We start from the raw sequence: 13,989 nt of genomic DNA, 5'->3' as shown, positions 1-13,989 counted from the left end.
TACAGTTGTGAGACATGTCTGTTTACATCTGGGACCACAGTTGTTAGACATGTCTGTTTACATCTAGGACCACAGTTGTTAGACATGTTTGTTTACATCTGGGAATACAGTTGTGAGACATGTCTGTTTACATCTGGGAGTACAGTTGTGAGACATGTCTGTTTACATCTGGGACCACAGTTGTGAGACATGTCTGTTTACATCTGGGACCACAGTTGTGAGACATGTCTGTTTACATCTGGGACTACAGTTGTGAGACATGTCTGTTTACATCTGGGACTACAGTTGTGAGACATGTCTGTTTACATCTGGGACTACATTTGTGAGACATGTCTGTTTACATCTGGGACCACAGTTGTTAGACATGTCTGTTTACATCTGGGAGTACAGTTGTGAGACATGTCTGTTTACATCTGGGACTACAGTTGTGAGACATGTCTGTTTACATCTGGGACTACAGTTGTGACACATGTCTGTTTACATCTGGGACCACAGTTGTGAGACATGTCTGTTTACATCTGGGACTACAGTTGTGAGACATGTCTGTTTACATCTGGTGAAAGGTGAATAACATGAAAAGGTGATCGAGTCTGGGTGAATGTTTGTGTGTGGGTCAGACCAACCGGTGGTTGACAGCATGAACAACGACCCATGACGTCGGGGCACAGTGCGGCCACCACGAGGGGGGTATTCTGCAGCACAATGATAATACTACATCATGCCGTGTCAATAGTTAAATAATCCTGTGATATTTGATAAGGCGAAAGGACGAGGATCTAAATGTTCAGTTACGAAAAACTTACATGGTTTGCATACATTTTGTGTATATATGTAGATAATAGTCGCAATGTGAATTCCGATACCACCTACTAATTATAAACTATGATAACAGGGGAGGTCGGGTAGCCTTGTGGTTAAAGCGTTCGCTCGTCACGCCGAAGACCTGGGTTCGATTCCCGACATGGGTACAAATTGTGAAGCCCATTTCTGTTGTCCCCCGCCGTGAAATTGCTGGAATATTGCTAAACGCGGCATAAAACCATACTCTCACTCACTCACTCAGTCACTTAGTCACTCACTATGATAACATGATCATAGCCAGTTGAGTGTAACACCACGTGACTATTTTGAACAATATCACTTCCTTGTTACGTCTCTCATAAACCATTGTCTGTTCCCAGTAGCTCAGTCGACAAGCAGTCATCGCCATGAAGGTTTGGACAGCGCTGCTAGGCGCCGTGCTCATACAAGGTTGCCTTCTGCTGAAGATCCAGAACAACGGTTATGAAGACTTGGTCGTGGCTATCCACAAAGACGTACCGGAGAACCTTGCTTTGCTGACAAACATACAGGTAGGTGTATGCTCCGTGTATTAAATAGTTGAATCAAGAGAGACAAATGCGACCACGTACGCATGTGTATAGGGGTCACGTATTTTTATAGTTTTTTAAAAAATGGAATAAAAACAAAACGTGCTGCAGACTTTATGATGATGCGGGTGGTGCCTGAGAAACAAGACTATGACATTTGTTTGCCTTATATATACCACCAACTTGTCGAAATTAGCAGTTTATCAGAAGACGTATTCACTGAGGCAATGAAATCTGGATGTTGTATAACGCCAATTTTACAATATGCTGCAACATCACGGCGACCGAAATACGTGTGTGTTGAGAATTCTACTGGGCGAGAATGCTATACCGTGACAAGCACCACAATACTGTCCCAGAAAATTGACCGTCTCCGATGTCTTGTGGTAGAGCGTCCGCCCAGAGAGCGGAAGGTCTGGGTTTCGATCCCGCGTCACACCAAAAGACGTTAAAAGATGGTACTTGATGTTACCCTGTCTGGCACTCGGCATTAATGGGCTAAAACAAGGACTAGTCGGCTCGGAGTCAGTATACTGTGTCCGAGTTGGGTATTCATGTTAAACTGCAGCACGGTATCTCGAAGAGCTAGCACTATAAATCGGCGTCAGTCCGGACTAGTACAAGCAGCCACACACAAACGTCGCTATGTAAGTGCGATAATCTTGGACGCGACGTTTTTACCTCACCTCACCTCACCAAGACAATGACGTCATTCATTTCAATATGGACCGTGCAGACCTTGGCCCCGTTCCTCAAAGCGATTTTATTAACTCCATCACTCGGCTTACATGAATGTATGGAACACTGCTGGCACACATAAGAAAAGGATCAGAGATCACCTGATCCTGGAGGCTTTCCTAAAATATACTCTAACATGCACGGCGACAACGCGACTGGTGAATACACTAATTTGCATTTTTGCACTCTGTTTCGGCAGATAATCGAGAGTGAGTGAGTATGGTTTTACGCCGCTTTTAGCAATATTCCAGCAATATCACGGCGGGGGACACCAGAAATGGGCTTCACACAATGTACCCATGTTGGGAATCGAACCCGGGTCTTCGGCGTGAGGAGCGAACTATTTAACCACTGGGCTACCCGACCGCCCATGATAATCGAGACTATTCAATTATTATTCTCTGGCGTTGACGTTATATACTAGAATTTACAGCATTATTAGCGGTCGAGCAGGATGAAGGAGATTGGTTTGTTTGTTTGTTTATTGTTTAAAGCCGCACTCAGCAAAATTCCGGCTATATGACGGCGGCCTGTAGATAATCGAGTCTGGACCAGACAATCCAGTGATTAATATCATAAGCATCGATCCACGCAATTGGGTTTCATGACATGCATCAACCAAGTCAGCGAGCCTGAACACCCGATCCCGTTAGTCGCCTAGCCTTTTAAGACAAGCATGGGTTGCTGAAGTACAATGCAGTTATCATAGTGTCACAGTGACCTGGTCATGTGTTTTAATTCTACCATGTACTTTTACATCATACAATAAGTCGATTTTTGATCAAGCAGAGGTATAAAAGCACAATAACAGCTGGTTTGACGACCGTATGACTGCGGAGGCTAATATTAAAAAAATGCAGAGTAACGGCGCGACAATATTTACAGTATGTGTGGCAATATTGTTGCTCAGAAAGCACGATAAACAGCAACTACGAGAGTACATTGCAAGGTTTAGAGACAACATAGAAATTGAAATGTGACATCACTCTGACATTATACATGTATCCTTTGCGTCTCAATGGGATTGGGTGTCAGGCTCGCTGACTTACATGTAGTTACTTACATGCATGTCATCGTATCCCAGTTGCGTAGATCGATGCTCATGATGTCAATCACTGGATTGTTTGGTCCAGACTGGATTACTTGCAGACCGCCGTCATATAACTGGAATATTGCTGAGTGCGGCGTAAAAACAACAAACAAACAAACAATGAGATTATGGCGTCATAATAGTGAGATTGAGGTCAAACTAAATTTTTCAAAACTTGCTTACTCATTTTTACGGGTGCCCACTGTTGGCTTCCACAGTAGATGTGCTACAGTTTCAATTCCTGCCATATATGTGATATACCTGAAGCTTAAATTGAACATCTTGGCCAATCCATATTGCCAAACTGAGAGAAAATTCCGATTGACGTTCACAAAGAAACGATTCAGCAAGGAAGGGGCACAACTAGTGCCCATTGGGGACGTCTATGTGTTGGCTTAGTGTTCTGACCCCAAAGTTCACTTGGGCGTTTTTTTATATGAGGAAACCCTGCAATTCACGTAGTGTTGTTTCAGTCAGAGGACATTTACGTTCATTTCAATTGTCCTAAATCTTTAAAGATATTGATGAAACTGTAAACATGATGATCACGAACACACAATGCACCTTTAGAAGGTGGTTAAATGCAAAAAAATGTTATATCTAGAAAAACACTTTCTTAGTAAAGTACAGATTCTAGCACGTGTTTGGGGTTGAGTCCCATCCTGGACTCCAGGCAGTGTTGGAATGTGTACTTTACGAAGAAAGTGTTATCCCAAATATGAAAGAATGAAGTTTGTCGTGCGGGAAAGTGATGTACGTACACAATTGAAACATTAACTAGTTTGGCAGCATTGAACTTGGTTCGTTTCTGAGATTGCATCAATTTAAGCAAATGTTTTGAGGTTTTGAGAATTCAGTCTTTGTAATTTACTCAAATACCTTCTGTGAATAGTAAATCCTCCCTTGATTGTATACAATAAAAGTAAAGATAAGTTGATAGCAATCCATTTATGTCAATGGATTTGAAATTTGCAAAGTAAACACAGGGGTATTTGACAAAGAAGTTCAACTTGAGTTCCAGAAATATCGCTGATCTGATATCGTTCAAAAGTGGTCAAACAGCCAATTCCCTTCCATCGAAAAAAATGAGACCAGTGTCACATTCTCAGCTATCTTATATTTAGACCTGGGCAAACATAATTCAAAACATGGCCATAAAACTGTATGCATAAATAGTGAACACTTTAACTTTCCAATAGTCGACTTTCCCCTTTTGCAGAGCAACATTGGAGGTAAAATCAAGTATACTGTTTAAACGAAGATTAGGAGTGTCATATGACTTGTCTTTAAAAGGCATTTAGAAGTGAAAGGAAGAGAATTAATGTCTGTCAACTACTTTATTATGAGGAACACAACGTCTCGGAGTATAAACTTACTCTTTCATCAGGTGGATGACATGCAAAATTTGTTTGATCAGGTTTCAAACATTCAGTCATTGTGAAGCCTTGACAACGTTATATGAGGGCCAATGCTATTCCCAAGTTAGACTTGTACCGTATCCTGTTGCGCTGGCTTCCTCATCATGTGTTCTCTGTCCATCATGTTGTTACAGTATTATCCTTCTATTATTATTTAACATATTCATCTTTATTTCTCTGATGTATGCAATTGTTTTAGTTAATCCTCAACGTTCATCTCCACCTATACATATTCTGTAGCAAATTCATTATTCAATCTCGGATTAAGATCTGTACCGAAACGTCGCTATTACAGTTAAATAAAGGAGTTGCTATTAATATGTTCCCGTGTCTCGTCAGTGTATCTCACTCGTCTGATCTAACATTGTCAGGTAATAGTTATTTGTGGTCTCATCCCATTTGTCAGACACCTTTAATGGTCACTGTTGACTTCTCCCAATGCATGTTACCCATGTGGTAAAAGGGATTAATTCCGATCAGATCCTATTTGTCAGTCACCTCACGGAAATATAAGACGTGATAAACAAAAAGGCCTTCATAGTCATAGGCTTTAACAGTCACACAAATAATTCAAATAGTTTTACTAGAGTCAACTTAATTTCACAAGTCTGCTCACAGCATCCAAATACTTCATTGGGGTCTTGACCCCAAAGTCCAACTGAACAATTTTCAAGTTGTCTGCTTTTTCGATTTTCTTCACGATCTCGATAAGACCAAAAATGTTTGGTTGTCGGCAGGACAGACTAGCATTCAAACGACTGTTGAAACCTTCAAGGTTGTTGTTGGTTCCAGGACTGAATGTCTCATGGTGGTTCCACGATTGCACATGTAACGTGTGAATTGAAATTATAATTTCATTAATAAAACGAAGTAGATGTGATACCGGTGTCTTCATCTGCTCATGCTAAAAATAGGCCCCCTTCATCATGGCCTATTTTTAGCATGAGCAGATGAAGACACCGCTATCACATCTACGGAGTTTTATGTGGTGAAATTGAATAGTGAAGTGTGATTCATCGTGAACCCAGGTGGTGACAAAGTATGCTTGGATCCATCCGTGATGATCGATTGGAATCATATTTGCGTCGTAATTGTAAATATTCTTGTTGGTATTCTAAATCAGTCGTGTCAAATCAAAGAGGTAAGTGAGAGGTCCACTTCTGGTTTAACTAACTGCCAAGGAGGAGTACACAGAAGTTGATATGAAGTGATTAAATCTAAATTTATATTAGCAGCAGTGACATGCGGTTGGATACGAATCCCAAGTGGAGGAACGAGAATCGGCATACGATTGAACGGTTCCTCATAAAGAGGATTGAATACACAGGCATATGCTGGGTTTGAAGGATTCGAAGCCAATTTAGTGATATATTGTAGAGATAATTCTATACGGCGTTGTTGGAGGGAAGGTTCATCAGCCTCCGTGTATAAGCTGTCAACAGGAGAGGTTCTAAAGGCACAGGCGTAGTCCTTGATGGTGTATTGTATTTAACTTTTCTAAATTGCTTTTACATGCTCCACCAAAAACAATGGAGCCATTATCAAGTTTTGACCGGATAAGTGAACGATATAAATGAAGGAGAGTTGTTTGATCCACACCCCAATTTGAATAAGAAACAACTTTTATAGGTCAAGCGCCTTCAGGCATTTCGCTTTAAGATATTTAATGTGTGGAAGAAAGGTTAAATGTCTGTCAAATATTAACCCCCAAAATTTGGCTTCCTCCACAATTTTGATTTCAGTACCATCTAAATACAGCTCCGGATCCTAATGAAGTTTATATTGACAACAGAAATGTACACAGTTTGTCTTGGATTTGGAAAACCTAAAACCATTTTAAAGACACCATTTCCAAATATTGTTAAGGCACAGTTGCGGTTATACTATATAAGATGATGCTATACTTTTTACAGTATTAAAGAAGTTGCTATCCATAAAATTGTGTCTACCTTGTCAACTTCTAAGTAATGCCCATCAAACAATTTACAGTTGCGTCTGTCTCTCGATGATTTGCATATTTTTACAACGACAGGATATATTAAAATCATTCACAAAAAGTGATCCATCAATTGAAATATTTAAACCTTAAAAAGACTATTTATTGTAATACTAAGTACAGTGACGGACAAAATACTGCCTTGTGGGACACCCTGATCCTGATTGTAATAATCAGCCAGGGTAGAACCCACACGTCTGTTAAAAACTGGACATAAAATGAGGCAAGCGACCTCTCAAACCAAAGTCATGAAGATCTTTCAAAATGCCATGCTTCCATGTGGTATCATACGCTTTTTCTAAATCTAAAAAGATAGATACAGTATGTTATTTAGAAACAAAAGCATTTGTGATGAAAGATTCTATACGTACGAGATGGTCAATAGTCCTGGCATTTTTTTACGGAAACCGCATTGAATATTTGTAATCAGATTATTAGTTTCCAAATACCACACCAATCGATTATTAAACATTCGTTCTATAATTTTGCAAACACAGCTAGTTAATGATAAAGGTTGGTAATTAGATGGATCTGAATGATCCTTGCCAGGCTTAGGTATAGGAAAAACGATTGCATTATGCCAGGAAGGAGGGAAATTTCCTGAAGTCCAAATTTCGTGAAATATTTCCAAAAGTATGGCAAGACTGGATTCTGGCAAATGCTTCAAAAGCTGATAGTGAATATTATGAGCTCCTGTTGCTGTGTCATTAGCTTGCCCAAGGACTGTTGGTAGCTCATGTAGTGAAAATACTTCATTGTCTTCGCCTTTCAGAGTTGAAATTAATTCTCTTCTTTTACAATCTCATTAAAATCAGATCTTAGTTCTCGATATATCGCTTAACAAAGATCTGAGGACATCCCATTACGGGTCACGTCAGAACGACCTTTCATCCGACCAATGAAAGCGTTGCTTACCAGATCATGAAAGTGACAGTCGGAATGTGTTTTCTAAACATGCAACCTCGAAAACGTTAAAACGGGGTATTCCGAACGACAGTTACAGCCCGTACGACTGATTCCGTCCAAATTATCATCTGTCTCTCGCTTCCGTAGGATAAACATATGAACGCACAAGGCATTGCAAAGTACGTGGGAAGCACTACAATACAATCGTGACCATATAACAGACATTCCGCATTGTTCTTTTGTTCAGTTTTCAATTTTTTTTATTGAGAACTGTGTCAACATATTTTTCAAGAGTAGTCTGAAATGGAAGTCGCCAGGTTAAAACGAGTGCCGTAAAGCTCAAGAAAGCTGCTTTCTCATTGGCTGATGGCGACTTCTTGTTTTTCGTTTCAGTGGTCGGTCAAAGTATGCGAAAGGTCGTTCTGACGTGACCCATAATGGAATGTCCTCAGATCTTTGTTTAGCGGAAGCGAGAACTTAGATCTGATTTCGGAAATACTTCTCTGCTTTCTTCCTACATTTTCTAGCCTGATTGCAATAACTATCAAACCATGGATGGATTTGCAGAGGACTTAGGAATTGTATCATTGGCAATTGCAGTCAGTTCATCTAAAAAAACTGAATGGGGTCAGCAATATTCCTAAACATTTCAGGTTTTAGTTTATCAGTACATAGACTTGTTAATTGAGTTCAGTTGGCCGTGGAAAAATTCCACCGTGTTGTGGGTGGAACGTCAGATGGATTATTGACTGTCAGAATTGTAAGAAAGTGGTCACTACCACATAGATCATCATGAACTGACCATGAAAATTCATCCAAAAGGATTGCATCTGAGAGAGAAAGGTCCAAGGCTGAATAACGACCAGTTGCAGGGTGTAAATATGTGTCGGAATCATAATTAAAAACACATAGACTAGGATATGAAATCCTCAGGTGTGTGTCCCTTGGTGTTAGTGTTGCTACTTCCCCGTAAAGTGTTTTGTCCGTTAAAATCACTCATGATTATGCAGGGCTTAGGGAGCTGGTCATAAAAAGACTGAAGTTCAGATCGTTGAAGAGTAGAAGATGGAGGCATAAGAGCACAGAGTAAATGCAAGGTGCAAAGTTAGACGGACGGCAACAGCCTGAAGAGTAGTGTAAAGCTGAACAGGGCTATGTATAATACCCTACCTCACCAAGATAGAGGAACCATCAGTGGCTTTGTCACCTGGTGGAGAAAAGGAATGGTAAGCATTATACTGACGCAAATCAAATTTATCTGTCTGGTTTGAATATGTTTCTTGAAGACAGAAAACAGAAGGTTTAACATATTGTACTAATAACCGTACTTCATTAAAATTGGTCCTAAGTCCTCTGCAGTTCCACTGAATTAGTGGATAGTGTTCATGTTACAGGATTTGGCAGTACAGGATATCTGTTCCTAGCCCGGAGCGAATGACTGTTGTTTCACTGAGTCTGAAATTTGTTGAAAGGTTGGACATGATTGCGTTGACCTTTTGGTACTCGATCCGATTTCTGTGAATAATTGAATGTCTTGCTGGCATTTACCACAGAGGCAGACGGTGAAAGAGATGGAGGGTTTGTTTGGGTAGATGCAACAGATTGAGTATCAAGAAGTGAATATTCAATGATCTTAACCCAGGTGATGTTTGTCTGGCATTCAACAGAGTGAACAGATTTGGAGCTTTTTGGAGTTGTAGGTGTAACGGCTGCAGAATATGACACAGCATTACCAAATGTTTGGCATCTGAAAAAGAAATATTCCTCTCATGTTTCACGTTTACTATCTGGTGTTGAAGTTGCCAGACAGAGCAGGATTTTGAAGATGCAACGTGATCTCCAGAGCAGTTTCCACATTTCGGATTGTTTGAGCAGTCTAATGTATCATGATCAGATTCTCCACATCGGAGCCATTTCTTTCTGTTGGTACATGATTGGGCACCATGCACAAACTTGTGACATGAGTAACATCGGAGTGGATTCGGTATGATGTACTTATCCACACCAATATTACAGTAACCTGCTTTGATGGATTTTGGTGGAACTGGAATACTAAAGGTAAAGAGATGAGTGTTCAACTTTTCAATTTGACCATTCTGCCTCTCGGTAAATCGTTTGACACTGGTCTTTCAGTTCAAAAGCTATATCATCTTCTGACATGTCTGAAAGACAACGTTATTGCGTCCCTGACAATGCCTTTTGAACTGTTGAGTGATTTGTGCGCTGATACAGTAACTAGCACTGAAACAAGATGTTTAACAGCCAACAGCGAACCTAAGTTAAAAGGTCCATCATCAGACCATGAGATCACCAAAAAATCGAGACCAAAAGCCAGACTTGTTTCTTGAAATAGTATCACGATGTACTATCATCTAACGTACGTTTTAGTCGTTTTACGGGTGTCATGGTAAGTGTATGGAGGTTCGCAATCCCAGCTTCCCAGCCACCAAGGAGTATCATGAAGACCATGCTAAGTGCCAGTGGGTCTCCAACTGACATCACCAAGGATACTGGGGTGGTAAATTTTGGCAGAAGTATACACAAAGAAAAAAGTTAAGCACACCCTAATATATTTCATTATTGTTTAGTCATGAAAGATATAATGATGGAAAGAATTATGTTTTCTCGAGATGATGTAATCAGTCATACGTGAAGAAAGCTCATGTGCCATGCATGGTATGCCCGTGCAGAAGACAATGCTATGTGCCAGTTGGTCTCCAACTGACATCACCAAGGATTTCGCGGGTGGTAAACTTTAGCAGAAGTATACACAAAGAAAAAAGTTAAGCACACCCTACTATATTTCATTATTGTTTGGTCATGAAAGATATAATGACGGGAAGAATTATGTTTTCTCGAGATGATGTTATCAATCATGCGTGAAGAAAGCTCATGTGCCATGCAAGGTATGCCCGTGCAGCATGCTACCCTCTGGTATCCCTAAAAGCAGCATATCCAAACGTTAAAATTGCTTTCTTAAGCTCGGTTTTAAACAGTTATTCCATGACATTGTGTGACCATGGCACGAAGGCGATTATCAAACACCTCAAGATGGCAAATAATTGGCATGCATAACGCAGGAATGTTTTGTAATGCAATTGGTCGGAACTTTTGGTATCGTCACACTGACGTAAGCCGTTTAGTAGCCAAACATGCTCAGACCGGTGATGTACAGGACCTTCCCAGATCCGGAAGACCTCCTGTGACGACACATCGCGAAAACAGGGACCTTCTTCGTCTCATACACCGAGAATCCTTTTTAACAAGTACTCGTCTGAAACAGATGTGGTTGCCCAATCTTCATTTCAGCACCAGAACCGTCATGAACCAGATGAAAGCAGCAGGGCTAGTCCCTTGTTGAGAGACCACCACAAAGCTGCTCGTTTAGCATGGCGTATTGCGCGACAGAACCGGAATCTGAGAACTTGGAGACGGATCCATTGATCCGATAAAAGTCGCTTTCTGCTCCACGTCACTGATGGAAGAACGAGAGTTTGGAGGCGCCGGAACGGCCTATGCCCCCAGGAATATTAAACTGACTGTTGCATACGGCGGGGCCTCGGTAAAGGTTTTGGGTGTATCTCTCATGATTGCAGGTTGGATTTGGTCACCTTAAGGGGAAACTTAACAGGGGCTCAGTACATCCAGGACGTTTTGAGGCCAGTCGTCGTTCCTCTTTTTGACAACCACCCTCTTGCTACTCGACCTCAGTACATGGAGGACAATGCCAGGCCCCATCATTCGCATGCAGTCGTTGATTACACGAGGGCCAATGCAATAACGACTCTACCCTGGCCAGCAATGAGCCCAGATTTGAACCCCTTTGAACATGTTTGGGATATTCTGGGGCGGCGCATACAGGCACGAGATCCTTCTGTACACGATTTACGCCAATTGGAAGCAGCATTGCATCTGGAGTGGTTGTTGTTAACCCATCAACAGATCCAACGTCTGACTGGAGGCATGCGGCGTAAGGTGGAATGCGTCATCTGGGCACGTGGCGGTTATACCCTCTACTGATCTGTTTCACGTGTCATGTCAAGTAGAGACTTTAAGGAACATTTTCACATGAAACATCAAACATAGCTCGTTTACTTAATCCTGCAGCTCCATACCTTTTTAGGTGTGGTCAAAAACAGTATCTGTGTTACCATGATGTTTTTGTTAGTAAACTTCAATCACAACTCACCAATATCTTCTTAAATTGTTGTCAAATGTTTGTTCTATCCAATGACCTTGGTATCGCCCAGCCCGATCTACCGGATTGGCCCATGAGCCACCGCCTTCTGGGCATATTTGACTCTAGGCAATGATTTATATTCATTTTTATCAACAGGTATTGAAATGCAATGAACTGAGTGACCAAGACCTAAAAATATACAATAAGATATAACATCTTTGTGCAAAACAAATAGACCTCACATTTGTAAATGAACCATTTTAAATTCAATGAATTTGTCCAAGGTGAAAACAGATTAATTGCAACCGTTGACACATTATTTTAAAGTTTGTTCAATTTTGTGCAAGACAATGTTAATGCACAGGGTTTGGCGTGACCAGCCGTCCACCACCCGTCTAGGTGAAGTCAGGGTCAAAGTGGTGTATTGGGCAAGAACGCTATTCCTGGAACCAGTGCCCTCAACCACCAAACTACCTTTCTCCACTGACACACCCAGCGAATTAACCATATGTAAAAACGGTTATTGTTTGTATCTCAACCAGCGAGTGAACCATATTCCATAACTGTTATTGTTTGTATCTCAACCAGCGAGTGAACCATATTCCATAACTGTTATTGTTTGTATCTCAACCAGCGAGTGAACCATATTCCACAACTGTTATTGTTTGTATCTCAACCAGCGAGTGAACCATATTCCATAACTGTTATTGTTTGTATCTCAACCAGCGAGTGAAGAATATTACACAACTGTTATTGTTTGTATCTCACCAAGTGAGTGAACCATATTCCATAACTGTTATTGTTTGTATCTCACCAAGTGAGTGAACCATATTCCATAACTGTTATTGTTTGTATCACACCAAGTGAGTGAACCATATTCCATAACTGTTATTGTTTGTATCTCACCCAGTGAGTGAACCATATTCCATAATTGTTATTGTTTGTATCTCACCCAAAGGGTGGTGGGTTAGCCTAGTGGTTAAAGCATTCTTCACTCGTCACAACAAAGGCCCGGGTTTGATTCCCCACATGGCTACAATGTGTGTAGCCCATTTGTTTTATCTCCACCGTGGTGCTATTGCTGGAATATTGCTAAAAGCAGCGTGAAACCACACTCACTCACTCGTGTTTGGTGTCTACACTTCAGAACTTTTAATTTCAAAGTGCAGCATACGCATCAATGCCCCAGTAGAGCTTTCAAAATGTATCATGGTGGACACGTGGAGGACATGTACACATTTGACGCATCAGTGACCACGCTAAAGCAATTACCTATTTTGAAACTGTTGTACCATATAATCCCGAGTTTGTTCAGGTACCGGTGGACGCTTGGCTTGCCTTTTAGGAGAGATTTACATATAAGCATTCGTGAACGCCAGGTATCGACACTGTTTAATACTGATTAATAAACACATTCTAGGCTTTTAGTCAAACAACAGAAATTGATAACTTAAGCCATGACATTATTACATTTTCCCAGACAATCATAAGAGAAGCCTCGCCCTACCTGTATAGAGCCACCCGGAAGAGAGCCTATTTTCGGGATGTCGTGATCCTCATACCGGAAACGTGGGCAGAAAACAACACATGGGGAGTGTCACAGAAGACCTTCAAGCAGGCTGATGTCCGCATCGACAGCCCACATCCACTACACGGCGATACTCCTTACACCTTTCAACCAGGGCAGTGCAGGGAGCCAGGACGTTATGTTCATTACACCCCCAACTACATTCTCGATCATGAGGTTGATAGAGTGAGAAACTGGGGTGACCCAAGTAGGTTTTACTGTGATTCTGTCCGTTTGATCACTATATATATAGCGTTACGTCTCATAGTAGTCTGTAAGCTATGATAGACACAGTTCAGCGACTTACAAGCTTGCCAACCCCAGTCGCCGTGTGAAACCGATTCCTGAGATAAGGAGGATACGTAATTATCGTTGTTCTGAGATGGTGACGGGAAATTTGTCACTCTTAGGCCTGGCCTCTTTCTGCCAAGTTGGCCTTTAACGGGCCACGGTGACTCATTCCACTACGGCCAAAACTCCTTGCGACGTGGTCATGCGTTGCTCCTGGACGTATCATAACAACGTCTTATTCTCCCTGTTGTTGGGGCACGGGTGGCCCAGTCGTCTAAGGCGCCGCGATTCGCTGTGCAGAGTTGCGTCCCTTGGGCACGCCAGAAACCTATGATTGTGGGTTCGAATCCCGGTTCACCCCGATTATGTTTCTAGGTTTGTCAGCACCATACCCGTGTTCGTGGGTTTCACCGAAGTGGTAAACGTCTGAGAC

The 13,989-nt window shown here is 41.4% G+C and overlaps 1 protein-coding gene across 2 annotated transcripts in view; it reads left to right on the top strand.

Moving 5' to 3' along the window:
- Positions 1-1,181: 1,181 nt before the first annotated feature.
- The window catches only part of LOC139475098 (calcium-activated chloride channel regulator 1-like), a 28,471-nt gene continuing 15,663 nt past the window's right edge, over positions 1,182-13,989 (top strand). For both annotated transcript variants that reach the window (XM_071258356.1, XM_071258347.1), the window contains exons 1-2: positions 1,182-1,352; positions 13,179-13,473. In XM_071258356.1, coding sequence (XP_071114457.1) covers positions 1,209-1,352; positions 13,179-13,473 — 439 coding nt within the window. In that variant the 5' untranslated portion in view covers positions 1,182-1,208. The remainder of the gene's footprint in view (positions 1,353-13,178; positions 13,474-13,989) is intronic.

The sequence above is a fragment of the Haliotis cracherodii genome, unplaced genomic scaffold, assembly GCF_022045235.1.
Source record: "Haliotis cracherodii isolate W230 unplaced genomic scaffold, xgHalCrac1.p SCAF_1, whole genome shotgun sequence".
Taxonomy (NCBI): Eukaryota; Metazoa; Mollusca; class Gastropoda; order Lepetellida; family Haliotidae; genus Haliotis; species Haliotis cracherodii.
Note: the sequence above shows the minus strand (reverse complement) of the source record. Positions and strands in the feature narration are given on the sequence as shown.